This window comes from Aspergillus melleus (assembly GCF_016097325.1).
Source record: "Aspergillus melleus strain CBS 546.65 chromosome Unknown contig2, whole genome shotgun sequence".
NCBI lineage: Eukaryota > Fungi > Ascomycota > Eurotiomycetes > Eurotiales > Aspergillaceae > Aspergillus > Aspergillus melleus.
The window spans coordinates 1,543,985-1,571,126 of record NW_025763371.1 but is presented as its reverse complement, the minus strand read 5'-3'; the positions used below and the strand labels follow the sequence as shown (position 1 = coordinate 1,571,126).

Here is a 27,142-nt window from a genome sequence, read left to right as displayed (position 1 = left end):
TACGACCGGCTTCAGGTGTTTTTCTGTTTTTGATGAATTTTGCTTTTGCAAGCATTTTTTGCGTTGAATGAATTGTTTTATTGATTTGATATACACATGGATGTACAAGTGTTCAACACATCTACTAGACTCAATGATTGACTTTACGGGATTGACCTTATCGAGGGTATTCAAATTATATTCTCTTCACGGTAGATAAAGCACCAAACCGATCAACTCGCAAGGAAAGCACATCACCAAGTCTCCGCGTGCGGCCTCAGATCCAGTTCTTGCGTGAACGCCGACTTAGGCTGCGTATGCAAGAACCAGTATGCTTCCGCAATCTATACAACTGTCAGCGACCTATTCTCTCTACCTTGTCATGAAGCAGCAACAGCAGCTCGACATCACCCACCCAGTTGGGGTCAATTTTCGCATCGGGCCGGTCATCCATGAAGCCCTTGGTTTTCTCGATGTCGATGATGCCGTCGATCACGGCGTGCGCGACATGGATGCCCTTTGGGCCGAACTCGCGCGCCAGGGACTGCGCCATGGCACGCACGGCGAACTTGCTCATGGCGAAGGAACCGAGTCCGGATCCGCCTTTCAAGGACGCCGTTGCTCCTGTGTTCATTTGTTAGCATCTTGATGCAGCCATGACATGCGAGTTGCATATAACTTGGAAACCTGACACAAACACCGAGTCAACCATGCAGAGGAGAAATGAGCCTACCAGTAAAGATCAACGTCGACGGATACTCTTGACCCTGACCCTGTCCCTTGCCATCCTGACTCTCACGCATAAGCGGCAACACAGCTCTCGCAAACTGAAACGCCCCGCGCGCCGTACCCTCCAGACTCCCTAGAAATTCCTCACCCTCAGACTCCAGAAACGGCTTCCTCACGAACTTGCTCGCGACATTGAACACGGCCGCAGCGATGTTCAGATCCGCGCCGTAATGCGTTTTGATCGCAGTCATGGTGGACTCCACGCTCTGCGGGTCCGTCACGTCGGTCGGGATGCCCAGCGCAGAGCCCTTGCCTTTGGTCTGGTCGATCTCGCGGACCAACGGGTCCAGCGAGGTTTGGGATCGGGCGAGCAGCACGACGGGGTAGGTTTGGGCGAAGCGGCGCGCGATGGCGGCTCCTGTGCCTGGACCCGCGCCGGCGATGATGGCGATGGTTTTGGGGATGGGGGATGCCATTTTCTTTTTTTTCGCCTCTTCGGTTTCTTTCGATTCTGGTTCCTGAGATGGAATTGGATTTAAGGGGTTTAGTGGAGGGGATCATGACATGGTTATATAACAAAGGTTACATAGATAAGTAGTTCTGGTAATGACGTAACCATAGTCAGCTCGGCCTCGAGATGAGCGCCGAACGCCCGATTCTCAGTCATCCACGGAGTGAACAGTTATGGAGTAGAACAGAGTGGACTGGTGGGTCTGCTGATCAGATTTGAGTTTTATACCGAGGACTGTCTGTCTCTGGCACTTTTATCCTTTTTATAAGAACGGGGACAGGGGTAGTTGGTAGAAACTTTTTCTATCTCACAACGACAACGACGAAGCACACAATCCTAGAAAGTGCTAATGAAATACAAAATGAAGTCAAATGGGTATATGCACAGTTTTCGATTGACAAACAGCCTCTCTCACCAACAGCATTCACAGCAGAACAGGCCAGTAGGGAAACTAAACCAACACATTAGCGACTATATAGGCCGGTCCACGTACAACGTGTACATACCAGGACGACCCCTTGGCCTTCTCGTCGGATTTGCCCTCGCGCTTGAGGGCATTTCCAATGGCCTGGATGTAGATATCATAGTCCCCGGCGCCCTCAGCCTCCAGGATCCTCTTCGCCTGTCGGAGTTCAGAAACTGACAACCAGGTCAATTGGAACTCGCCGAATTTGGGCCTCTCCAGGTTGACGGCGCCTTCCATGGGTCCTGAATCACACATGTCAGATCAGATGAGTCGGACTAAGTCAGATGTCATTAGACAATTGGACCGGTGATAGCTTACGTTCAACTCTCGCCAGATCCCGAAATGACTTCCACACCTTCACCTTCTGTTCCTCCGTGGTGTGGGCATACGCAGGGAACTTGAAGGTCTTGTTACCGACCCTTAGCTTCTGCCACCACCAGTACTCGTCGCAGGCGAGATATTGCTCGAGCACTTGACCCTCGCGGTAGATCGCCAGGCCGTCGTCGGGTAGGTCAAAGCGATACGGACCCATGCCTTGATTTTGACTCATGTTGAAATTTGATTTTGGCCTGTCAATGCTGCTGTGTGACCCCGTTACGTTTTCTTTTTCGTGTTTCCAACCAGCCGGCTCTTGTGGATCAGACCAGACTAGACCAAATGTAAGGAGGTTTGATTAATCCCGAGATTCCAGCCTGCAACGCGCGGAGAGGTGACAGTATCAACGAGTGAATTCCCAGCGCAGTTCGAGAATTGACAATCGCATAGACAACGACCAGCACGTTTGCTAAAGGGGTGAACTGCCGGGATGAGGTGACGATCCTCAGCACAGCCCCGAAACTAAAGAGACTGACACGCGGTGGGGCGGAGAGAGATTGGATTTGTATTGTCTGGCCAGTCAGATTATCAGATTAGAAGTTGCTGGACCGTGCTTGACGGTGGTTTTATCAAAGCTACTTTAGTAGCTACTGGAGTAGGTGTTCTTGATCTTCGGTGCATTTCTAACTTTTGTTGTGGTTGAATTCTTGATTTGACATGCTAGAGTCAGGTTTTATTGACTGATTCCGATAAGCGGACCGGCTTATCGTCTCCGCTTTCCCCGGACTTGCATGGATCAAGGGGCCAAGTCCATCTCCTTCCTCTCTCTTTTCTAAATCACATTGCTTAGCAAGTAGCTATCTCTGAGCTTGGACATCATCCCATCCTTCGTCGGAAAATACTTGAAGCGAAGATTTCGTCGAGAGAGTCTCGCTCGTCAGCCTGATTAAAGCCTTTCTATCAGCAGTCAGCACCGGCTCCAACGCGGCGGTCAATACTCCGTACAACAGCTCATCATGAAAGTCACACAGGTACATACTACACTAAGCCTTATCCGTTATCATTCGGTCTCGATCATCTTTTTGTTGACTGCTTACAGCTCTACACCTACCCCATCAAATCCTTACGGGGCGTCGCCCTCCCTGAGGCGGCGGTCACCAGCACCGGATTTCAGTATGACCGCCGGTTCATGCTGCTCAAGGTGAAACCCAGCGACGACGGCACCGAGACCCTCCAGAACATGCACGTACCTCACTTCCCCGAGATGTCCCTTTTCCTGACCGACATTGTCTTCCCCACGGAAGGGCAAAACGACGGCAAGATCCGAGTGACCTACCGGCCTCCGGGCGTCGACGATACCGCCGACCCGCGCGTCAAGACCCTCGAGATTCCTCTACAGCCCGACGTGCGAGGAAAGGAGGAGTTGGGCGTCATCATGCATCAGAGCCCGACGAAGGGGTACAACATGGGCAGCAAGTATAATGACTGGTTTGGCGAGTGCTTCGGATACCGCGTCGTCCTGGCGTACCTGGGACCCAACTGGCGGCCGGTTCTGGGTAGCTTCGCGCCGGCGAAGAGCCCGATTCACGGCCACCAACGTCAGTCTACGACGTCGCTGGTTTCTACGCGGTCGCTGGCGATCCTGGCCTCGCTGACGCTGCTTCTAAACGCTGTCGGGGTGCCCATGGCGCGCGAGAAAACGGGGGCCTCCCTGCTTCCCAGTGTCGTCGCCACAGCGGTCGCCGTAATTCTCTCGCTCGCCCTCGGTCGCGGCTGGTCGTGGTGGGACAAAAAGGAGGAGAAGATCACGTTTGCCGACTCGGCGCCGTACCTGGTGGTGTCGGAGACGTCGGTGGACAACGTGTCGGCGCGTCTGGCTGGCGACGAAGAGATGGACGTGACCAAATTCCGACCGAACATTGTCGTAGCGGGCGCCGCGACGGCTTTCGAGGAGGACTTCTGGGCCGAGCTAACGGTGGGCGAGGGCGCCCGGCTGCTCCTCACGGCGAACTGCGTGCGCTGCCAGAGCCTGAATGTGGACTATACTACGGGCAAAATGGGTACCGGGGAGTCGGGCAGCGTGCTAAAGAAACTGATGAAGGATCGACGGGTCGACAAGGGGGCCAAGTATAGTCCTGTGTTTGGGCGATATTCGTTCTTGGATCCGGGATCGGACAACGTGTTGATTCGTGTGGGAGACGAAGTGGCTGTGGCGAAGACAGCCGATGAACGAACAGTATACGGTGAGTTACTCCAGAGTCTGCTCGAGTCTGTTCCAAGTAGTTGCTAACTTCCTGCATTAGATTGGCCGGGTCTTGGTTAAGGTGAGACGGCAAAGTAGACTACTTAAAAGTACAGGCTTTCTGGATTTAAACGTAGTGATACTATACAATACCATACTACCTATCCTAGCGATGGACAGGTGACGATGCCAAGACCAGTGTTCCTTATCAGCTCTTCCCCTCAATTGACTCCTCCTCTTCCAACCTCTACTACGATCTTCCCGGTTCACAGCAAATAAATACATCACCATGAGCGAATTCCCTCCCGCTAGCCTTCAGCCTCTTATCCAGGAGGTCTTTGACCTCCTCGTATCACGCAAGGAAACCGTTTCCGTGGCGGAGACCGTAAGCTCTCCGAACTATTGATAGACGGATCTACTCCGTACTTCCTACCCGGCGGGGAATGGCTTACAACGTCTCAGGCGGCCGGCGGACTCATCTCAGCCTGTTTACTCTCGACGCCCGGAGCATCTTCTATTTACAAGGGTGGATTAACGGTAAGTGAGAGCCTCATAAAATGGTCATAGTTCCGAGGGGGAGCGCGGGGTTAGCTTTATCAGCCGCAAAAGCAAAAACGAATGAACCAGAAATGAACCGAAGACGCCGAATGAGCTCTAACCTAACTCTCCGCCAAAATCGAACAGGTCTACACCTTAGATTCTCGTATCGCCTTTGCGGGTTGGACGCCGGACCATTTGAAGAACTACAGCGGCCCTACACCGGACATTGTGGCGGGATTGGCGGACCACGTTCGTCAGACTCTCGATGCGACTTACGCGATCAGTGAAAGTGGTACGGCCGGGCCGACGGGCGGGACGACGAAGAATCGCACACCGTAAGTCTGACTTCTTCTTCTGCTCCTGTTTCGGGTTGGGGTTCAGAGGATAACGAGGTGAATCTAGAGGCTATGTAGCGGTCGCGGTATCCACGGCACGCGGAACGTATACCCGAGAGGCAGATACGGGGAGCAAGGACCGACAGGCCAATATGGTCGGGTTTGCCGTGGAGGCGCTGAAACTGCTGCGGGATGTGATTCAGGGAAAAGCAGCGTTGTAACTTGTAAGACATGACCGGTCAATGGTTCCTGAATGGATCCACAGGTTGGCATTGTTTGGATGGGAGGACTTTCATTGTCTCATTGTTGAATCAATGTACACTGTGTACATCGTGGACATGGTCGGAACGGACGAGCCGAGCAGACTTTCCAGTTCCACAACTCAGTCCAGGGAATTCCACGGAGTAATAAATAAGATAATCAAAGTAAACAAGACAATCCACAGCACAGCCCCAATGACGCAGGTGACACCGCCACAGAACGGGATGACTTCAGCCTTATTAAGTCAGCAAGACAGACTGAAAGGTTTCACTTGCCCGACTGTGACTGGCCGCCGCCCGTTCGTCAGGAGCTGAAAGATCTTTCTTCGTGTCTTCGGTCCCTTTCTTTTTCCTTTCTCTTTTCCCTTTCCTCCTGACCTGCTGGAGTGAATTGATTTCCGTCGAACTTCTCTCTCCCAGATTTTGAAAATTTTAGTACCACGGAAACACCCCCTCTATCCGGAACCCGATCACCGGCCTCTACGGAGTACTCCCACCTGACACCCAAGACATTGCCAACGCCTATAATCTTGCCGCCGACTCCGATCAGGCCCCCAAATTCCCTTCCTTCCACCCCGCCAGGGAACTCGTCCCGCCCATCTAAAGGGATCGACAAAATGGACGCGGTAAACTTGCGCCGCAAGGACACCACCAAAGGTCCGCCGCTTCGGATTCTATCGCTAGGTAAGTACAGACGGATTTCGTTGATCGGGTATATATTCCCATTCCTATCGAGTCGTCGGGCTAACAAATCAGATGGCGGTGGCGTCCGAGGTTACTCGATGCTTATCATCCTGCAGGAGTTGATGTATCGCATCTACGTCGAATGCGAAGGCAAAGCCCCGCGGCGCGATCAGATCCCCAAACCCTGCGACCATTTCGACCTCATTGCTGGCACCGGCACCGGTGGGTTAATTGCTCTCATGCTGGGGCGCCTGCGCCTCGACCTCGAGACCTGCAAGGAAGTCTACGTGCGCATGACCCGTCGAGTCTTCGAGACCGACAAGACCATCGCCGGCATTCCGTACCGGTCGACGTTATTCAAGGCCTCCAAGCTGGAAGAGGCTATCCGCGAGTGTGTCCGAGAACATACCGTCTACGAAGCGGAGGGAAACGATGCGTCCCCCGGCGGCGCTCGCAACTCCATGGCCAGCGCGCCTTTCAGTCCGAACTCCCTTCCGCAGCGCTCCGGCAGTCGCGCCAGCTTCAGCACCAGCACGTCACATTCTTCGAACCCGAGTCAGCGGGGCTCCGCATACATCAACGGTCTTCGGTGGGGCAATCCGGACGCGCTGTTGTATGATAACCGGGAATACCGGACCAAGACGTAAGTTTTCGGCTCTCCCTTGTTCTCAATATATCTATCAGTGGACTTAGCTAATGGCGTAGTGCCGTCACTGCATTGTATAAAGGTACCACGCGGCATGGAAATTCCGTGCTCCTCAGATCCTACGACTCCCGCAAGGAACCGCCGCCTGAATTCAACTGTACGATATGGCAAGCCGGTCGGGCCACGTCGGCGACCGGACTCGCCTTCAAGCCCATCCAGATCGGCCAGCACGTGTTCATCGACGAAGGGGCCGGCACGTACAATCCGTCGCCGCAGGTTCTAGACGAGGCCGCCGTCAACGAGTGGCCCGGACGGGAAGTGGGCGCGTTCATCAGCATCGGCACGGGTCGACGCCCGTCGGGCACCAACAACCGACAGCACGAGTGGTGGGAGGACTTCTTCGGCGACGCGCTGGGCACGTTCGCCGAGGCGCGACGACGACTGATCGCCAAGATCGAGGGCTGCGAAGATATCCACAAGGACATGCTGCGCGACCATCTGGCCAAGCGCAACGTGAGCAAGGACAATTACTACCGGTTGAACGTTGAGGTGGGGGTGGGTGAATTCGGCATGAACGAATGGAACCGGCTGGTCGACATCAGCACCAATACCCGTCGGTACCTCACACGACCGGAGGTGAAGAAGCAGATTCTCGATGCCGGTGTGAAGTTCGCCAAAATCGAGCGCATGAACCAGCGGCTGGCAGCCCACCAGGCGGCTGGTAACTCGGACATGCCCAACTTCCAGGATGACGGCTCCATGTATATTCAGAGTCCTCGACTGTCAGTGCCGCCGCCGCCGCATTTCGTCGTTGAACTACCCGCCGAATTGCCGGGCGACTTCGTCCTGCATCCCCCTTCCAACGCGGGGTCCGTCGACGACCGACTCCCTGTGCATCCCACGCCGCAGGACACGGTCATGCCGTCGCCGGCGCGAGGGTCGGGCAGCGATCTCGGCAGTTTCTGTCCCAGCGACGTCAGTCGACCCGGATCGCAACAGCACGGATCCCCGCGACGGAGTATGGACCACATGTTCGAACACGGGGCGCCGCCCGTGCCTCCCAAGACCCCAATCCCTTATCCGCCCGACCACCCGAGCGAGCTGGGCGAGGTCCCGATGCCCATGCCGTTGTCGGTCGCCAGTCCCGGGCGAAATGGCAAAGTGCGACCGCCGTATCCCGTGGATGAACCGCCTCCGGTGGTGAACAAGCAGCGAAAGCCCAGTTACCACGTGCGGTGAAGTATGATCCTTTCAGGGTTATCAGGGGTTGCTGTTTCTGTATGATGGATGCATCGGATGTTGATGAATTTCCTTTTTGTTCCCCAGTCTTTTTTTCTTGTCTATTTGTTACGACTGAGGCCTTGGGACACCTATGGATACCCGGATGAGTTTTTATAGTAATATCAATATGAATGCATGAATGATGAGTCAGCCAGTTGTGCAGTCTGAAGGTCTTGGCGCGGTCTAGACTGAGTCAAGCTAAGTTTAAACCAGACTTTATCTCGATTCTATACGATCTGTAGCCATGTTACTCTCTACTTCCGTTGATGTTAAACAAAGACTCGACAGCTTCCCTTCTGAACAATCCTCAACTATTTAAATAATCCACTCCGTACTCCAATTTAAATTCCCAACAAACCCCTGAACACGCCCCCAGAGGCGTCATCCTGACTGACTTGAATTAATTAATCTCCGTCCCGTGAGTGGCTCTCCCGCCCCGCCCAACCTCGTGCTTTTTCCCTGATCGGCCCTTTCTTTGTCTTCCCTCCCTTTTCCTTTTCCTTCTTTCTTCTCCCCCTTGCATACTTCTTCACTTCTCTTCACTTCCCCTGATTTGACGCCTGCCACGAGGCGCCTATCGCTCTCCCTTTCTTCTCCTATCCGCTGTCCCCTTTGTCGAATTGCCGCCGTGACGCTGCGTTGCGTCCGCCGATCTAATGGACTAGCGCCGTCTTACCTATTTATATCTCGACTCTTTTTTTCTTTTCTTTCTTATCTTATTAAGTGTTCGGTGTCCTCTTGAACCTTGAGGAACACATTCTTGTACGGAGTATTCGAAATAAATCTATCTAAACCGAAAACCGAGTATATAGCGACCGTTACACGCGACAGCTCGTCTCACCGAATCCCGACCGCCCAGACACTGCTGGCAGTGTTGTATACCTCCTGGTTCCCTCCTTCCCCTCCCCCACCTCTCCGGGTTCCATGGATTTTTCCGTCCTCGAGGCGCGCGCCGAATCGAGCGGTCGACCCTCGTCCTACAAGGCCATCGGTGTTTCGCTCGCCGTCGCATCGGGTGTCTTCATCGGTGTCTCGTTCGTGTTGAAGAAGATCGGTCTGCTGAAGGCCAACCTCAAGTACAATGAAGAGGCCGGCGAGGGGTACGGCTACCTGCGCAATTTCTGGTGGTGGACGGGCATGACCCTGATGATCGTGGGCGAGATCTGCAACTTCGTGGCTTATGCCTTCGTGGATGCGATCCTGGTGACGCCGTTGGGCGCGCTCTCCGTCGTCATCACCACCATCCTGTCCGCCATCTTTCTGAAGGAGCGCCTCAGTTTCGTCGGCAAGGTCGGCTGCTTCACCTGCATCTTAGGTTCTGTGGTCATCGCCATGAATGCGCCCGAGCAGTCGTCTGTGAACAACATTCAGGATATGAAGGCCTATGTCATCACGCCGGGCTTTCTGACTTATGCCGGAGTCATCGTTGTGGGGAGTATCATCACCGCCGTGTGGGCGGGGCCGCGATACGGCAAGAAGAGCATGTTCGTCTATATCAGCATCTGCAGCACGATCGGTGGGTTGAGTGTGGTGGCCACGCAGGGACTGGGTTCGGCCATTCTGGCGCAGATCAACGGCGAGTCGCAGTTTAAGGAGTGGTTTCTATATGTGTTGTTGGTGTTTGTGGTGACGACGCTACTGACGGAGATCATCTATCTAAATGTACCTTTCCTTGACCCATTCGCTTTGATGTTTTTGATAGCTAACGGCGTTACAGAAAGCGTTGAACATCTTTAATGCCGCCCTCGTCACCCCCACCTACTACGTCATGTTCACAAGTGCCACTATCATCACATCCGCCGTTCTCTTCCAGGGTTTCAAAGGAACGGGCATGCAGATCGCCACCGTTGTCATGGGATTCCTTCAGATTTGTGCGGGAGTGGTGCTGTTGCAGCTGTCGAAGTCGGCCAAGGACGTTCCCGACGCCGCCGTCTTCAAGGGCGACCTGGATCAGGTGCGCGAGGTGGCCACACAGGAAGAACCAGAGTACGAGCCCAAGGCCGATTCCATTCGCGGGGCTGCCGCTATCATCCGACGATTGTCGACGCCGCGTCGCACGATGGAAGCTGAGGAGGCGCGCCGGTATTACCGAGAGCGTCAGGAAGATCAACAACATCAACCGGGAGATAACGAGATCATCGAGTGGGATGGCTTGCGCCGGCGCAAGACCGTTCTCGGCGAGGGTCCGACGATGACGCGAACTCGCACGGCCTCGATCAAGAAGAATCCGCTGCCGCCAATCCCTCCCCTACCCCCGTTGGGCATGTCCAAGTTCCCCGATTACGAAGACGAAACTCGCCCCACGACGCAGCAGAGTGGCCATTCGTTCCTGGACGAGATGCGCCCGCGGCGTACCAGCCGGTCCTCCACCTGGCAGCCTATCCCGGAGGAGCACGAGCCGGGTATGGACCCGGTGTCGCTGTCGTCCATGTCCGGGGCGCGTCACCATCCGGACACGAGCTATCGCGGCCACCAGCGCACCGAGACGCCTCGATCGGCGGTGTCGTTTGCCGACGGAGACGCAATCGATCACAGCCCGGCAAGACGACAGTTCTCGTTCAACATGTTCCACCGCAACAAGACGGCGACTCCCGAAGCCCCGTCTCCCAAGCCAACGCGCGGCATCCTACGACACAGTCAGCACAGTCACCACTACCGCAGCGAGTCTCAAGCGACGGAAGAAGAGCGACTCGGACTAGTCAAGGGGGATTCCCGCCAGGAAGAGGACGTAGCCGACGAGCCACTCGCACGAGGGGGTTCCATTGACAGCGACCGGGGATTCGAGCCCGGCCCCGCTATCAGCCATCAGGGGCCGAGTCCTGGTCCTCCGGGGTACTACCAAGCGATCGGAGCTTCTGATCCCCATTTTCCTCCTCATCATCATCATTACCAACCCCCTCCCCCGCCGTCAGCAGCCACGTCCCGGACACGACGGAACCCCCTACCCCCGTTGCCCGACGAGGAACCGCTGCAGGATCCGTACGCGAATGTCGAACTCTACAGCGATCACAATCGACACGGATCGACCGGCAGTCTGGGATCGGGGTCCTTTTCTTCCGGGCCGAGTCACGGACGAGGCCATGGATGGCGTCGTCATTCGAAGACGGGAGAGGATGTGTACTTATAAATATGACTTCTTGAGTGTTTGATGATTATGACCTTGATGGGACTATGTAGTATGAACGATATGATAATGATAATGTTTGATGAGATGTATGAGTTTATGTATGTATGATAGTACATATAAGGGTATCACAAGTAAGATTTCATCAATCATAACTCCAGCTCCAGCTCCTGTCCAATGTCCAATGTCCAATTCCAAGATAATGCTAGAGGTCAGTCAACTCATGCATAGACACATGAGATCATTTCCCCGCCGTAAAAGCCAACACACTCCTCTGCCTCTTCTCCGCCATCTGCATCGCAAACCTCGCTTCCGACAACCTCTTCCCAGCCTTAATACTCTCCAAGACCCTATAAAGCGAGACAAAGCCCATTCATTAGCAAGCCCTCAACCCAATTTCACTTTCACACCAACCAGATCAGATCAACCCCCACCAAACCCACATCCACGCAAGTATAGAAAGGGGGAGAGAGAAGGAAAACGAACCATTCCACAAAAACCACCTTCCAACTGCGACACCCAGCTCTGGTAATCTCTCTCTGCAATTTTCCGCCTGCGAGACCCCCGCCGAAACCGTGTCCTGATCTCGTATTCGGTTTCCCGACGATGATGTGTGTGACGCGGCGGGAGAGCGAGAGCGCGATGGTTGCGCCGTGCAGGGTGAGGATTTGTTTGAGTTTGTGGTCGGAGAGGAGGGGGTGCGAGGGGGCGTTTATGTAGATTGTTAGGGTGGTGAAGATTTGAGGGTATGAGTCTGGAGGGTTGGAATTTGGAACTGGGTTGGTTTTGGTTTCGGGTTCGAGTTCGTTGTTGGGATGGGCTGTCGATGTTGATGTTGTCGAGGGATGAGGATCATGAGGTGTTTCCGCTGCTGTTGCTGTCACTGATGAACCCTTCACGCCATCACCCAAAGACGAAAGAAGAGGTTTCCCCCCTCCAACAACCTTCGACTCCTTAACCCCCATATCCACCACCGACGAAGCCTTCGCAACCCCAAACATCCCCCTAATATCCCTCTGCCCCCCTCGTCCTAGCCCCGCATTCTTATTTCGATCATAGGTAACCTCCACCCACGTCCCTCTTTCCAATTCCCCTGCCCCTGTTCCTGCGGCGCTCCTTGCCCTCGCAAATGTGCAGTCCCCCTGTCCCTCGCCGAACTGTCTCGCTAGCTTCTCTTGTCGTAGGGTCCGGTAGGCTTTGCTGGCTGCTGAGTCGGCGACTTGGTGGCCTGTGGAGGAGGTTGTCCAGGGGTCGAAGCGGAGGTGGTTTGTTGGTGTTGGTGTTTTCATTTTGGGGGTGTTGTGGTGGTTGTGGGGATCGAGCTGAAGTCGATGGTAGTTTGGGCCGGGGTAATTTGTGTTGAGGATAGATATGTGTGTTGACTAGAGGAGGTAGTGTTGAATGTGAGCTGGAATTGAACAAAGGTTGAAAACAAGTGAATGAAGGGTTGAAGGTAAAGAAAGCAAAATCCGGATTGAAAAATGACGCACGTGCACCCATGGTTCGGCTGTTGATGTTTTACCTTTCTGGGTTTGGCGGCGCATACCTACCCACCTATCTATACTTATCTATATTCCGTTGTCTATCGATACTAAGTATCTGCAGGGCACAATCATACTCATAACTGTCATTCATATTCAACATGACCGAATCCAGGATATACCAAGCCATTAAAAATACTGACTAAAGAAGAAAGAAGATCAACCCCACACATCCTCCTGCCACTTATTCCGCCTCTTAATTCCCCTCCGCCACTCATTCACCAACTCCTCATCCTCCCACCCCTTCGCAGTCCTCATAACCCCACCAACAACCTCATCCACCTCCCTCGCCATGCCCGCCCGTCCACAGATATAAAAATTCGCCCCCTCATCCATCAACCGTACCACCTCGTTCCCATTTTCCCGGACCCGGTCCTGCACGTAGCATTTCTCACCACCTATCCGCGAGAAAGCCGTCACAACACGCAACTTCCCCTGCAGCGCCCTTTGCAAGCTTTCCAGTTCCTCGCGGTACAGGAAATCCTCGTCTGGATGTCGACAGCCAAAGAAGAGGATCATTTCGCCGATCTCCCGACCGATTTGTTGCAGTTGGCGCCGTTCAGCGATGAACGCGCGGAAAGGCGCGATGCCTGTTCCTGCGGCGACCATGATGAGGGGGCAGCTGCCGAGACGAGGGAGTTTGAAGCGGCTTTTCCGCAGGTGCGCGAAGACTTTGCCGTCGGTGAGGGCGTCGTTCGGGCCAGTGAGGTAGTATGTTAAGCCCTTGGGGTTCGTAGATGTAGATGTGGAGGAGGAATGAAAGGTCTCAGAGATAGCAAGGAGGTAGTTGGAAGTGACGCCGTGGATGAGTTGATCAGGAGCTTCAGGGACAGGGGTCGACGAGACGAGAACAGTGATGGAGGCCTTGCGCGGCGAGATCACGCTGCTGGAGGAGATGGAGTAGTAGCGTGGCTGGATCGGGGGCAGAGTTTCGACAAGGAAGGACAAGGGCAGCTCGCTCCATGGGACGTCCGGGCTGGCGAGCTGCAGCAGTCGACCCAGGTTGACGTGCGTGCGGTTGAGGAAAGCGGCGTAGCGCGCCTTGTCCTGGCCCAGCTCGACCAGGTAGGTCTTTGCGGCAGGCGTGGGCGCGAACTGCGCCAGGCCGAGCACGTTGTCGCGGTTCACCGGCGCGCAAATCTCCAGGTAGTATCGGAAGAGCGCGGCGGCCGTCGTGGGCGACGGGATCTTGACCTTCGTGGCTGGGTCGACGGACTTGATGCCGATGGGGACGTCGCGACGCGCGGATCGTCCGAGCACCTGGAGGAGTCGCTCGACTTCGTCGGTCGGGTTGCCCGGCCAGATGGCAAGGTGGTCGCCGGTCTTGTAGCTGAGTTCAGGGTGGCTGGTCAGGTCCAGGTCGATGTGCAGGCAATGTCGCTGCTCCCGCTGCTGTTGCGAGTCGGAATACTCGAACAGCTGCCGGGACGAGGCAATGTCCAGCGGGCGTACGGGCGAGCACTGCGCCGTGATGCGCGACGAGTCTCGATTATCAGGCTCGCCGTGGTGCAGGTCAATCGGCTCCAAGGACTCGTCTTCCTGGACGGACAGTGTCGGCTCGTACTGCGCCTCCTTCTCCTCGAACCCCAGCTGGCGAGTAAACTCCGAGAAAAGGGCCTCCTTCCAACCGATAAAGTCCTCCTGCGTAGCCCCTTCAGCATCGTTGGCCCTGCCCACCGGCATCAGGGACTTTGCGCCCAGCCGATCCAGCGATTCCACAACGACATCCACCACCCGATTATAGTACTTATAGTTACTATTCCCGAGTCCAAAGGCAAAATACCTCAGATTCCCCAGCGCCACCTCCTCCTTCTTCGCCTTATTCACCCAATCCCAAAACTCCGCCGTATTATCACTCGGATCGCCCTCACCGTACGTCGACAACACAAACACCACGACTTTCGAATCCGGAATCTGCGCCACACTCTCGGGATCAAAGTCCGACAGATCCGCCGAGAACGCGCCCACGCCAAACCTCAAAGAAATCTCCCGGGCCAGACGGTTCGCGAACCCCTCGGCCGTGCCGGACTGCGAGCCCCAGAACACGACGAGGTCCTTGTCCGTCTCGGCCAGCTTCTGCGCGATGTTCCGCGTCTCCTTGCTGCCGGATCCGGCGCCGGCGCCGTACTTCAGCTGCGGGCGCTCAAAGGCCAGATGCGCGTAGGGGTCTGGTTGATCCCAGAGGAAGCCGCGCGAGAGGTACGTGGCGCCGGCCATGGAGAGGACCGTGAGGGCGGCGTAGTCGGCGACGCCAGTCGGGGTCATGATCTTGGAGAGCTCCTGGAGGAGCTCTGGCGGGATACGCCATTGAGAGAGGGGGAGGGAGAGCATGCTCATGGTTCATTCATTCATAGACTTTGAACCTTGGAGGGTAGTTCGACATGAAGCGAAAGTGAACAGACAATGGCCTCGATCTATAAATCCCCATCCATCCCATCCTGGGGGCACCACACGTGCAAATCGGACTGAATTCCCCCATGGGAAACACAGCTGCACGAACCGGTCCAGAACCTCCACATCGCAGGCCAAGAGTCTTGCGGTCGGCGTTTGACCGACTTGTTGAGATCATCGATATCCGAGACGCGGCATCTGCAGTGAGACACATCGATCAGGTGGGACCGAGTCGGGGAACCTTGGAAGGAAAAGCAGGGCAAGCGAACCCGATGCACAGTAAGGTAGCAAAGCTAGCAAGTAGAAAAGTAGATGAAGCTCGGCGCGAAACGCGGGGAAGAAACGATCGACGGAATGCGGAGGCGGGGAATGTTTCCCTTCTCGATTGAGCCCTAATTACTCGCTCTTTGGGCCACTCCTTCCTGTACGGAGTAGGTCGAGATGATCCCCGGGCGGCAATTGTAATGAAGAAAGTAGTCGAACTCTCTACTATCTACTGGATGAGGGAGACGGTGGCTGGGTGTCCCTCGGAGATGGTGACCAGGTCAGGCCCTCCAGACTGAGTAGGAGTGTATGTACAGGGCCTAGAAGTGTTGCAGGCACACGGTTGATTAGTGGCAAACTTAACCGTTTATGAAGAAACTGCACCTCTTCAATAGAATACGAATAGGCTATCCATTGATAGGTGAACACATGGCCAGTCAAGACGATAAAGCTGTTCTACCAAGCATACGAAATCTAGATCCGTTCATCTGTGGACAGCTTTTTATAATAGTAGTTCCTCGACTCGATACTAAAAACGATAGAGAGAAGACTACAATCACCAAGCAATGAAGTGATCAAAAGAAATTCATAACCCGTTAAATCTAACCTATCCCTAAATCTAAGTCCCCGAAACCTGGCCAGGAACAAATAAAAATGAAGTCAAAGTAAATCCCTCAAGATCATAGATCAGTCCTCCGCCATACCTTCACCGGCATATCACCCAGAATTAAATTCATTGTCTCCAACCGCTTCAACTCCCACCCGGGATGCGGCAACGCAAAATCATACCGATGCACCACCGTAGCCAAGATCTTCGTCTGCTCCAGATACGAGATATTCCGACCGATGCAGGAGCGCGCGCCCGCCGAGAACGCCACGAAGTACGGCTGCAGCGCTTTCCCTTCCTCGCCGAGCCACCGCTCGGGGATGTACTGGTCGGACTTGGGGAACGCGCGCTCGTCGTGATGCGCCACGTACGCCGACATGCTGACCGACGTGTTCCCCGGGACCCACTGGCCCAGGATCTCCATGCCCTCCGGGGGCGTCTCGCGCGGCAGGCCGTGCGAGGTGGGCGGGAAGATGCGGAGGGATTCGTCGAGACAGGCGCGTAGGTACGGCAGATGCTTGATCTTATCGTAAGGGGCGACGATCTCGTCCGGGTCCAGCACGGCGTCGAGCTCCTCGCGGAGAGTGCGCAGACAGGCTGGGTTGCGGAGGAGTTGGTACATGACGTTGGCGATGGCGATGGCGGTGGTGACGCTGCCGGCGTTCATCATGATGTTCATCTCGGCGACGACCTCGCCCCATTCGAGGTTGTTGGCGCGCCCGTTCTTGTCCTCCATCAGGGCCTGGAAGAAGTCTTCGAGCTTCTCGCCCGCCTCGTACCGGCGCAGTCGCTCCATCGACCGTCGCCATACGATGTTCTCCCAGTCCACGGACGACTTCTGCATGCGGTTGAACCAGGGGATCACGTTGACCAGCTTGTTCAGCGTCGGGTACCATTCGTAGTTCCAGAGGATCAGCGATTGCTTGCGTGCCGTGGGGTACAGCGCCTGTCGCAGGTTGACCTCGTACGTGGACCCGTCCTTGCGCTCGGCGATGCAGACATCGCTGCCGGTGTCCAGGAAGCCGAGCTTCTCGGACAGCCCGATGTCGGCGATAGCATCGAGGGAGAAGAAGTTGGTCCAGGCGCGGAAGTCCACCGTGAGGTCGCTGGGATCTGGGGCTTGCGTGCCGGCGGCCACCGCCGGGTTGGTCGGCGGTGCCGTGCAGACCTTATCGAAGTGGGCGACCACCTTCTCGATCTTGTCGCTGACCTTATACTCCCAGGCCTCCAGGTTCTTGAGCGCGTAGGCCGACGAGAGCACCTTGCGCTTGCGCGAGTGGTCGGGGCGATCGACCACGTCGGCTAGATTGTAGTGCGAGCCAGACGTCACCACGTACGAGGGGTCTTTGATGCAGCGCGTATTGTGTCCGTAGATGTCCTTGATGGCGCGCACGTCACCGTAGGATAGCATGTTGGGGCCCGTGCGGATGACCGGCTTTTTCCGATGCATCTCGTGCAGTTCTTTGGATCGGAACCCTCGAGAAGCAAGGATCATGAACGGGAGAGCAGACATGCCCGAAAAAATGGTCATGTTAGGATACCGGCGGAGGCCTGTCGTCATTAGTATTGATTTAGATTGAATCGCAACAAAGAAGCTTACCCTTGGGATCTCGAATGTACCCGACAAACGGACCGACCACGAAGTACATGAGACCCACCAGCCCTAGGACCGTGGCATAGGGGGCGACCGAGACGAAAGACCACATGTTGTGATGTTGTGGGAATGACAGACAGGAGAAGAAAGATAGGTATGAAGTGGAAACACTTTCGTCTGATGATTTTCCTTCATTCACCACAGTCGAGATACTTATATCCTTCTACTCTCCAACTTATCCCTCGCGATGACCTTCTCCCCCACGGAGGGAGCCACCAGACGCATATCCCACATCACCAGCTTGGCCAGAACAAGTTTGCATCCCCGGATGGGAGGGGACGGACAAAGTTACCCTTCGCAGCGCCATATGACTAGCGGCAAGGGCGAGCCACGGATCTGCAGCTGTGGGGAAAACTTCCGTTTTCAGCACACATACAGAGAGACATTCCCTGTCAGCTTCATTACAATGAATTGACTCGATCAGCCCCACCAGTCCGGTCCCCAGCGTGTCATCTGCGATAACGACAACAACGTCATTGGAGGCCCGAAACTGACAGGCTCTCCTCCCGGACGGGACGGCATTTGCCCGCGATGACCCCAAGACGCAACCCTAATTCAACCGGTCCGGTTGTCTTCAGGGATTGGCGGCGTCTGGGGAAACCGGGGAAAACTCCACTTTTCGGCTCCTAAATTTAACTTTCGATTGCGCCCGCTCTGGGGGAGACGCAGAGAGGCGAATCATGACGCCTAGGATTGCAATAGCCGGTGTCTCTGGTCCAAGCCATGGCGTGAGGGGAAGAGCGGTTGGGGTGGTCGCTATATCTAGATGTTGTTCTTCTGGGGGACAGGAAATGGAAGGGACAAGGCTAGCCTGTATGCCATTTTCCCGTCTGTCTCGACTCTTTCAGACCAATTTCTCTCCGCTTCTTATTCCTAGTATCTGCGTAATCAGACCGTTCTGTTCTGCTAGATCCACTTACTCTGATTGCTTCAATCCTACCCACAATGGACGCCGATTCCCTGAAAGCCGACGACAACAAAGCGGAAATTATCCACGAGGAAGACCTCGCCGCTGCTGACCTGCTCGATGACTCCATCGAGAGCACGCAACCAGGCAAGGCCATCTGGTTAATTGCCTGTACGGTCTCCATGGGCGGGTTCCTGTTCGGTGAGTAGTATCTCTGAACCTGTCACACACACACGCACACACGTCTCACAGAAATTGACCCTGATTGCGATTGCAGGCTATGACACCGGCGTCATCTCCGCCGTCCTAGTCAATCTAGGCTCCGACCTCGGAAAGCCCCTAAGCTCGAACGAGCAGGAATTAGTTACGGCCATAACGTCCGGTGGCGCCCTCATCGGTGCTGTCCTGGCCGGTCTGACTTCCGATAAGTACGGCCGGAAGCTGGCCGTGTACGTGGGCTGCGCACTGTTCTTCATCGGCACCATCATTCAGGCCGCCGCGTATTCGCTAGCCCAGATGACCGTTGGCCGACTGGTCGTGGGCTTTGGCGTGGGCGAGGCCGCCATGATCATCCCCTTGTATATCGGAGAAATGGCACCCGCGCGATACCGTGGGCGACTGATCGTCTTTGACAACCTGTGCGTTACCTTCGGGCAGCTCATCTCCTATGCTCTCGGGGCGGCCTTCACCGAGGTGCCAAATGGTTGGCGATATATGATTGGCATCGGTGGGGTACCGGCTGTCCTGCTGGCCGCCATGATGCCCTTGTGTCCCGAGACGCCGCGGCAGCTGATCTCGCATGGCCGCGTGTCGGAGGCAAAGAAGGTGCTGGCGCAGATTTTCCCGCAAGCCACAGAGCAGCAGGTGACATCGAAGGCGCATCTCATCCAGCATTCCATCGAGGAGGTCGCGACCTCCGTGTCGGATAGGAGTCTGACATGGCAGGCTAAGCAGCTCTTCACGGTTGGGGTCAACGTGCGGGCTTTGATCACTGCCTGTTCCATCATGGCTGGTATGTACTTTGTTACCTTGTGCAAGGAACCGGGCTTACCAAAGTTGTAGTATCCCAGCTCGGCGGGTTCAATACTCTCATGTACTACTCAGCCACTCTATTCTCCATGGTCGGATTCGACAAGCCGACCTCCGTCTCGATCGTGGTCGGTGCAACCAACTTTCTGTTCGGATTTCCCAATTTCATTTTCATTGACCGATTCGGCCGACGACGTATGCTCTTCGTCACTGTTTTGGGAATGGTAGGTTCCTGAATAGCCTCATCCGAGCGATTTAGAAGATACTGATCATGTCACAGTCCCTCTCGCTTGTCGTCGCGGCCATCGCCTTCCACTGGATCCCCGTCACTCACGATCTCACGGTGGCAGAAACGCGCGAGATGGGCTGGGCCAACATCGTACTCCTGGTCGCTCTGATTGTCTACATTGCCTTCTACGCGGCCGGCGTAGCACCCATCGCCTGGGTGGGTACTGAGTTCCTGCCGCTGGAGGTGCGCGCGCTGGGCACGATGATGAACACGGTGACGTGCTGGGGCTGCAACATCATCATCTCGTCGACTTTCCTGTCCATGATGAAGGCGATGACGCCCAGCGGGGCGTTCGGGTTCTATGCGGGCATCTGCTTTCTGGGATGGCTCTTCGTTATCTTCTGTTATGCTGAGGTGCACAACATGCCACTCGAGAGTGTCAGGGAGGTGTATGAGCATGGCTTCGGAGTTAAGCATGCGAAGAAGTTGCAGCGGGAGATGAAGGAGGCAAGAAGGAGAGAGGCCGGGGGTGTGAATGAATCAACCGACTAGCTTGGCGGCTCTGTATGATAGGATATTGGATGGAGCAGTCCGGTGAATGTACTGTACGCAATCCGCTACTAGAAGAAGGAATCATGATTTCACGCATTCTGTCGGGACTTTTCAGTAAGAAAACAGGTACCTTCCAAGTTGTGAATCCCATAATATTCACTTCCAACGAGCATCTCAAGCGTTCGGATTATAAAATGGCCTTCATGCATGAGTCCTGCTGTCGCATGGTTAGCAAACGGGACGACGCAACTATTCACTCCAGCCCACAAACTAGTCAAGGAGAGAACCCACAATTCGCTTGGAATATCGCGCATATTTCCTGCCCTTGGCTTTTGGTGCTTCTCACTATTTGTCTTGTGTGCTCGATCCTGATCCTGATCTTGAAATTCATCTCGCCACCTTATTTCATCTGTCTGTATCGATATCTTACCTGACCATTGCGTTGGAATCAGTCTCTGAATCTGCCAAAGCTCAATAACTCGTCTTCTATCCACCACATCCCCTCCACAGTGCAGCGTGTAGGGTTATAGCTTCGTCTCAATCCTAAAGAACCATCACCAGATCCATTATTCCAATTCAACGCAACTCCCAGCCCTCCAAACCATACATACCATATCTTCATTCTTCCATCTAACATAAGTCATGGACACCTACACCCACGAACTCCACATCGCCACCCTCGCGGTCCACCGCGCCAGCATCATCACGAAGACCATGCAAGCCGTCGTCGACAAAGGATCCCGCGACAAAGAAGACGCATCGCCCGTGACGGTCGCTGACTTCGCGGCGCAGGCTATCCTGATCAGCGCCTTGCGTCATCACTTCCCTGACGACCAGTTCATCGGCGAGGAGTCTGCGGCTGCGTTGCGCAAGGATCCAGAGCTGGTCGAACGGGTGTGGGCGCTTGTCACGGCGCTTAAGCAGAGTGGAGGAGACAGAATTGATGATGCCAAGGTTGACGCCGAGGTGGCCGAGGAGATCCAGGCTTCTATCCCAGCTACTCGAGACGAGATGCTCCGGGTGATTGACCTAGGCGGGGACGGCGAGGGGGCAGGAGATGTCGCCGGAGGACGCACCTGGATCCTGGACCCGATTGACGGCACTGCGACGTTCATCCGGGGCCAGCAGTTCGCGGTGTCGGTGGCGCTGGTGGTCGAAGGGGAGCAGCGGGTGGGGGTGGTGGGGTACCCGAATCTCAAGGACGGAGGAGCCGTCGTGCATGAAGACGCGATCGACGATGAGGGATACGGGCTGTTGGTGTCGGCTGTCAAGGGCCAAGGCGCGTCGAAGAGAGCAATGCGGCGCAGCGGCTTGCAGCCGGCCGAGAAGCTGGTGCAGGTAAGCGCCGACGAGCTCGTCTTTGTGGAGAGTCTGGCCAGTCCGTACGTCTGCTTGGAGAGGCAGAGCACCGTGCGAGACCGGCTGCAGGCCACGGCGCCTATCACCGATCTCTGGTCCATGCAGGTCAAGTACGGGGCTCTGATTATCGGCGCATGTAATGCGATGGTGCGCATTCCCAAGCACGAGAATTACCGCCCCTGGGCGTGGGATCATGCGGGAGGCATGCTCGTGTACGAGGAATCGGGAGGCAAGATCACGGACTTGCATGGACGTCCATTTCAGTACCGCGGAAGAAAGTTGATGGCAAACGTGGGCGTGGTGGCTGCTCTGCCCGAGGTTCATGCACATGTGTTGAAAGTGGCTCGCCAGGTGTCGGAGGAGTAAGAGAGAACTTGCGAGGGTCATATGATCAAAATGTTTACAATAGTACGAATATCGATTTACTTGGATATTAAGAATGAACTGTCATAATCACCCAATAATATCTTTGGTAAAGGGGGAAGCAGATAGAATGCCCATACACAAGAGATAGAAAGAAAACATAAAGCGAAGGAAACACACAAAACCCTCGATGCATGAATGGAGAGAATAAGCCACAACGATATAAAGAATAAGGATAAACTCTCGTAATAGGAAATTCGTCACATCATGGTCGTTAAATATAGCCTCTCGCAAAACGCACATACCACAAGATGACCAAAGACAAGCACCATAACGCTGACCATCCCTCAATCCATGGACAAAAGCAGAGCGGCTCATATTTCCACCGCTTGCAGCAACAAACAAAGCCCCAAAAAATAACCATACCCTTCCCCCGCGTCAGCTCAGCTTCTTCCATGAGGCTGGCCAAGGGGGAGTAGAAGCCACGCAATATTATAACGATCGTAGACCCGATTCTCCATGGGACCCATGCAAACATCCACACCGATTGAACAATGTCGATGTTTGGTCCCTGTCTAACTCTCAATCATTAGATCAAAACACGCCGGAAAAAGAAACAAACGAAAGGAAATCATAAAAGAAAAAAGAGCACCACATCAGAGATACGCTGCGGCTCATGAACCACCTTCCCCACGATGGACATGTTGCAGGCCCTCGACTATGTAATGGCGCAGTCTATTGCAATAACGTTAGAAACACAAGGGAAATCGATCACGCGCTCCAAAAAAGAGCCAAGCCGTGACAGGATGCCGCTCCAAATTGATTGTCGAATGGGCCTTCTTTTCTTTTTTGTCCCCAATTTGAGTATTTGGTGTTGTATTTTTCTTCGGGCCCATTCAATCATTGGTAAAACTTTTGGCGTCTATTTTCGTTGAATTTGAATTTTTTTTGCTGTAACCCGATGGATCATTGCCGACGAGACATGACGCCGCCGGCTTTCATAGGTTGCAATGGAAGAGGTACTCCAACGGGACCACCAACTTCTGTCAAGGTCTTACGACGCTTGGAGCCGTAGTCCGCATCGCGGCTGTCGGGTCGAACGATTCGGTCCACATCGTCATCCTCTCGCATGCGCTTGCCTGAGCCGAGAGACCCGTTCATTCCCGTCGAGTATCCAGACGCGGAGTTTGACGCCACCGAGTAGTTGTCGGAGGTTGTCCCGTTGGCCGGAGTGCCGCGGGTGTCGCTGACAATGTTGTAGAGACTACTGGTGGCTGCGGCGCGAGGAGGGGTGTTGTAGCCAGAAGCCCACTGTGGGGGTGGGCCGCCGCTTGTCCGAGGAGTCATTCGTCCAGAACCGTTCTGTTGCGAAGGAGATCCCGTCACGTCGGGAGCCAATTGTGAGTGATCTCCCGTCAAACTGCCAACAGATGGGTTGGTGGTGTACGTGTAGGAGCCCCGGCTAGTGTTGTAACCATTGTCATGCTGCACATATTCGGACTCGTGCTCAGGGACATGCTCAGGTACCCCATTGCCAACATGACCATTGGTCTGAGAATAGCGCTCGGACTTCACCTCGCCCGTCTCGGCTTCCTGAGGCGCGCCAGGAGTCCGTGCGGAGGGAGGGCCCATTTCGTTCTTAATATAGCTGTTAGGCTGCATGCCGTGACCGTACGAGGCCATAGTCGGCTGGCTCAAGGGCTGCTGCGAGGTGTAGTGGGCATGAGACGCAGGGGCGGTCGAGTAGTAGGGCTTCGAGCTATCGTACCCGGACTGAGCCTGGTATGACTGCATCCCTTGCAGGCCACTTCCCGGAGGAGTGGTCGCCGGCGTGGTCGGCATCGACCGAGCATTGCTCAAGGTGGTATCTATTGACAAAGGTTGTGAGTGTGGCACTCCCGAGTTCATACCCTGGTTTCCCCACTCGTAGGAGTGGCCCTGGTTCGTAATACCCATCAGGCTTGAGGCGCTGGCTGGGGGTGTAGGGAAGCCGGGCGCCCGCTCCAACCCTGGTCGGCCCTGGGAGCCAATTGTGGAAGGCTGCGGCATGTGCGAGGGAACGGGGGTTTGCAAGGAGTGGTGATGGTGCAGCGGAGGGGGTTGAGGGCCTTGTGATGCGCGAGCTGCTTGCGGGCCTTCTAACCGTCGCTGCTGCGACTCCTGCACCACCATATTCGTACGGGTCTGGTTGGTGGGATGGTACAGAAGACCACCAATGTTGTGGACGAACAGGGGATACAGAAGATCTGTGATCTTTTCCTTGTTGGCGAATTCCAAAGCACGCTCAAAAGGAATCCTACAGAATGTTAGCCTCAGTTCCGAAGCCCATGGTGACAGGAGTCGTACCACACGCCCTTCAAATGCATAGGTCCGATTTTCACGACATGGCGAATCTTCTCGCTTTTAAGAATGCCGTCTCGACGACCTCGAGTCATTCCTGCAACGTTAAGCAGCTTAGTTCCGTTGATCATGTGGTTGTCTGCGAAAAGTTAATTAGCGAAAGCGCTCCAAAGCCAACACAACACACAGAAATCCTCACCTTCTCGTCGAGCAACGCAGACGCCCTTGGATTCAACCTGGTAGCAAAGACTGCCTTCATCTTCCCACAACGTGGCCGTGACTCTTGGCTTAGCTCCCGGGGGTGCTACTTGTCCGGTGGAATCATAAATGTACCCTTGCAGAGGCGCACCAGTTGTGTTTGCATAACCTTGAGTTGCAACGGGGTGGTTGGTCACTGTTCGCTGTCAGTACCAGTTTGACCACGGAAGTAAAGAGAAAGCCGAAACGTACCAGGCAAAGGAAGCAATTGAGCCGGAACTTGAGCACTCATCGACGTCGGAGGCGGCTGGTGCCCTCCCTGTGACGAAGTAACACCGCCAGGATAGGCATATTGCGAGTACGAGCTAGCGGGTCCGTACGAAGTCGAAGCGGGCTGCAGGACCGGTGGTTGCTGATGATATTGCGGGTAATGAGCCATTCCACCGGCCGTGGCCGCATGAGAAGCATACGGCTGAGCCGACGACAAATGTGAGTGGACGTCCATGTACGGTTGAGTTTGGTTCATGCTGCCGAGCGAGCTTGGGTGTGAATAGTAGCCGTCGCTCACCGGGTGTTGAGCGATTGAGTAGTCCTGTGCGGATGAATCCAACGAAAGCCGACCCTGACCACCAGCCGCGAAATCTCCGGAAGGCGGCGGGCTCCTGGCTTCGTTGACGAGCGGTGTCGACCCTGACAGACTGGTCCGCGCACTCGCGTTGTTTGATCCGGGGACAGATGGGTCTTCGTAAGTAGCCCGGTAGGACTGGCCCGAGATGGGCGGCTGCGAGGCCGTGGGTAAACTGAGTGCCGGTAGCTTATCGCCAGACAACAACGGTCTCTCCGCAGCGTGGTGGTTATACCAAGGAATATCAACAGGACCTCTGGTGTGGACCTGTGAAATCGACGGCAGCTCCAGTTTTTCGGTTTGCGGGGTAAACGGCTATAATAATTCGAGGAGACAGAATGTGTTGGACGTTGGACTCGAACACGTCCAACGATCCGCAGTGAATGAAGAGTTGTCTTTTTTTTTATGTTGCCTTTTTCTGATCACCCTCTCCTTTTCTTTGGTCGGGTCTTAAAAATCAATGACTGGAAATCAGCATGCAAAACTTGCCGTCGGCGATCGTTAAAAAAAAGCAAGTGGAAATTGGACAAAAGAAAACAGCCAAGATATGTGCTGGTACTGAATCAGGAGGCAATGCAAATAATCGTTATGGGAAAACTGAAAATAGCTTTGGTAATGCAATGCAGCAAAATGCGAGATGTGCAGTCGTAGCAGGCTCGTGGCAAGTCGTAAGCGTAAGAAAAAAGAAAAACACCTAGAGATCGCTAGGTGCAACTGAACAGGGAGAATCGCTATGCAGTTCTGTGTACTGAGAGAAGGTCTAGATCCAGGGCAGGTCTCGATCGTCAACAGGCAAAACCATGAAAGTTGCTTTTTTTGTATTTTGACGAAACAGCAAAGCGCTTGCAGATGGTCAACAGAAATCGCTCAACCAAATCAGAAGCACGAAATCATGGGTCTCGTTTCAAGTCGTAAGTAGGGGGCGAAGAAAAGACGACGTGACAGTCCAGCATCAAACGTCGATGAGGGTCTTCTCTCGGGGAAATCGGGATCTCCAACGTTATTGTACCCGGGAAGGGAAGGGGGAGATTGGAGAAGTCGCAAAGACGAGCAACGAACGGTGGATCAAGGTTGGTGGTGGCAATTCGTAACAAGTCGTAGCAGGTCGTCGAGTAACAAATGGCGTGGTGCTGCTGCGCGGAAATACAAGAGAAAAAGCGAGCAGTCTGTATGAAACAAAGCAAAAGCAATAAGTAAGCAGGGCGTTCAAGTCATCAGCATTATCATGCAGAATGGGAAATAGGAAAAAGAAAAGTCGGGATCATTCAGTGGTCGAGGAGCAAAAGTCCAGACGGGAAGCAGTATGTATGTATAAGAAAAGTGTCAAACGGAAGGGATGCCACACTAACGAGGCGGGCAAGGGAGGATGGGATGGGGGTGGGTGGGCACTGGGAAAATCAAAAAATAGAAATTCAAGCTCACGCATGCAGAAAGAGGGGAGGGGAGGTGAGAGAGGGGATGAGATATGGATTTGGAAAAAAGGAATAAAAATAATCATGCAACAAAATAAAACCAAAAAAAAAAAGAAAAAGAAAAAGAACAGAATGATCTCAGACACGTCGGAGAAGGATCATAGCACTTGAGCCGACAGAGAACAGAAAATCAAATACTAGGATAAAATCGGGAAGGAAAAGGTTTCAGGCGGTGGGGAGAGGGAAGACGCGCGCGAGAGAGGGAAAATGAAATGATTGCAGTGTCGCAGGAGAGCAGCAGCAGATCATACACGAAAGGTGGAGGAGGCTGGGGGCGCACAGCAAACGCAGGCCCCAGACTAAGCCTAATTATTCTCTGCAGCGGCTGGGCGGGTTGGTGTTTCTGGACCACGCCGACACGGGTCTCCCTTCTTCTCTACGAGAAGGTCTCTCTTTCTCTCTCTCTCTCTCTCCCTCTCTCTATATGAGAGATGGCGGGGAGGGAAGGGGGGGAGGAGAAAGGAAAGAAATACAAAAGTCGAGACCAGGGAAAAGAAAA

At 54.6% G+C, this 27,142-nt stretch overlaps 12 protein-coding genes across 12 annotated transcripts; 6 read left to right on the top strand and 6 right to left on the bottom strand.

Moving 5' to 3' along the window:
- Positions 1-233: 233 nt before the first annotated feature.
- On the bottom strand, positions 234-1,184 carry LDX57_003371 (uncharacterized protein; the record flags this gene model as incomplete). The annotated part of the gene is made up of 3 exons (XM_046085017.1): positions 234-323; positions 356-603; positions 713-1,184. 3 exons carry the CDS (start codon positions 1,182-1,184, stop codon positions 234-236), a joined length of 810 nt encoding a protein of 269 aa, XP_045940980.1.
- Positions 1,185-1,630: 446 nt separating this feature from the next.
- LDX57_003370 (uncharacterized protein) lies at positions 1,631-2,235 on the bottom strand (the record flags this gene model as incomplete). Its single annotated transcript, XM_046085016.1, has 3 exons — positions 1,631-1,670; positions 1,726-1,927; positions 2,004-2,235. 3 exons carry the CDS (start codon positions 2,233-2,235, stop codon positions 1,631-1,633), a joined length of 474 nt encoding a protein of 157 aa, XP_045940979.1.
- Positions 2,236-3,016: 781 nt separating this feature from the next.
- Positions 3,017-4,323, top strand: LDX57_003369 (MOSC domain protein; the record flags this gene model as incomplete). The annotated part of the gene is made up of 3 exons (XM_046085015.1): positions 3,017-3,031; positions 3,100-4,243; positions 4,304-4,323. 3 exons carry the CDS (start codon positions 3,017-3,019, stop codon positions 4,321-4,323), a joined length of 1,179 nt encoding a protein of 392 aa, XP_045940978.1.
- Positions 4,324-4,531: 208 nt separating this feature from the next.
- Positions 4,532-5,338, top strand: LDX57_003368 (CinA family protein; the record flags this gene model as incomplete). Its single annotated transcript, XM_046085014.1, has 4 exons — positions 4,532-4,627; positions 4,705-4,779; positions 4,927-5,117; positions 5,185-5,338. The coding sequence occupies 4 exons, from the start codon at positions 4,532-4,534 to the stop codon at positions 5,336-5,338; spliced, it is 516 nt and encodes a 171-aa protein (XP_045940977.1).
- Positions 5,339-5,994: 656 nt separating this feature from the next.
- On the top strand, positions 5,995-7,946 carry LDX57_003367 (putative Patatin-like serine hydrolase; the record flags this gene model as incomplete). Its single annotated transcript, XM_046085013.1, has 3 exons — positions 5,995-6,061; positions 6,134-6,704; positions 6,767-7,946. The coding sequence occupies 3 exons, from the start codon at positions 5,995-5,997 to the stop codon at positions 7,944-7,946; spliced, it is 1,818 nt and encodes a 605-aa protein (XP_045940976.1).
- Positions 7,947-8,912: 966 nt separating this feature from the next.
- On the top strand, positions 8,913-11,115 carry LDX57_003366 (DUF803 domain membrane protein; the record flags this gene model as incomplete). Its single annotated transcript, XM_046085012.1, has 2 exons — positions 8,913-9,650; positions 9,706-11,115. 2 exons carry the CDS (start codon positions 8,913-8,915, stop codon positions 11,113-11,115), a joined length of 2,148 nt encoding a protein of 715 aa, XP_045940975.1.
- A 238-nt stretch (positions 11,116-11,353) lies between these two features.
- LDX57_003365 (uncharacterized protein) lies at positions 11,354-12,401 on the bottom strand (the record flags this gene model as incomplete). The annotated part of the gene is made up of 2 exons (XM_046085011.1): positions 11,354-11,462; positions 11,599-12,401. 2 exons carry the CDS (start codon positions 12,399-12,401, stop codon positions 11,354-11,356), a joined length of 912 nt encoding a protein of 303 aa, XP_045940974.1.
- A 411-nt stretch (positions 12,402-12,812) lies between these two features.
- LDX57_003364 (NADPH cytochrome P450 oxidoreductase family protein) lies at positions 12,813-14,990 on the bottom strand (the record flags this gene model as incomplete). The annotated part of the gene is made up of 1 exon (XM_046085010.1): positions 12,813-14,990. One exon carries the CDS (start codon positions 14,988-14,990, stop codon positions 12,813-12,815), a length of 2,178 nt encoding a protein of 725 aa, XP_045940973.1.
- A 998-nt stretch (positions 14,991-15,988) lies between these two features.
- LDX57_003363 (cytochrome P450) lies at positions 15,989-17,621 on the bottom strand (the record flags this gene model as incomplete). Its single annotated transcript, XM_046085009.1, has 2 exons — positions 15,989-17,466; positions 17,516-17,621. 2 exons carry the CDS (start codon positions 17,619-17,621, stop codon positions 15,989-15,991), a joined length of 1,584 nt encoding a protein of 527 aa, XP_045940972.1.
- Positions 17,622-18,514: 893 nt separating this feature from the next.
- Positions 18,515-20,286, top strand: LDX57_003362 (myo-inositol transporter; the record flags this gene model as incomplete). The annotated part of the gene is made up of 4 exons (XM_046085008.1): positions 18,515-18,677; positions 18,754-19,488; positions 19,539-19,729; positions 19,786-20,286. 4 exons carry the CDS (start codon positions 18,515-18,517, stop codon positions 20,284-20,286), a joined length of 1,590 nt encoding a protein of 529 aa, XP_045940971.1.
- A 642-nt stretch (positions 20,287-20,928) lies between these two features.
- On the top strand, positions 20,929-22,026 carry LDX57_003361 (inositol monophosphatase family protein; the record flags this gene model as incomplete). The annotated part of the gene is made up of 1 exon (XM_046085007.1): positions 20,929-22,026. The coding sequence occupies one exon, from the start codon at positions 20,929-20,931 to the stop codon at positions 22,009-22,011; it is 1,083 nt and encodes a 360-aa protein (XP_045940970.1). The 3' UTR covers positions 22,012-22,026.
- Positions 22,027-22,086: 60 nt separating this feature from the next.
- LDX57_003360 (KilA-N domain-containing protein) lies at positions 22,087-24,821 on the bottom strand. Its single transcript, XM_046085006.1, has 2 exons — positions 24,355-24,821; positions 22,087-24,304 (listed from the first exon to the last, which is right to left on the bottom strand). Exons 1-2 carry the CDS (start codon positions 24,477-24,479, stop codon positions 22,975-22,977), a joined length of 1,455 nt encoding a protein of 484 aa, XP_045940969.1. The 5' UTR covers positions 24,480-24,821; the 3' UTR covers positions 22,087-22,974.
- Positions 24,822-27,142: the final 2,321 nt, after the last annotated feature.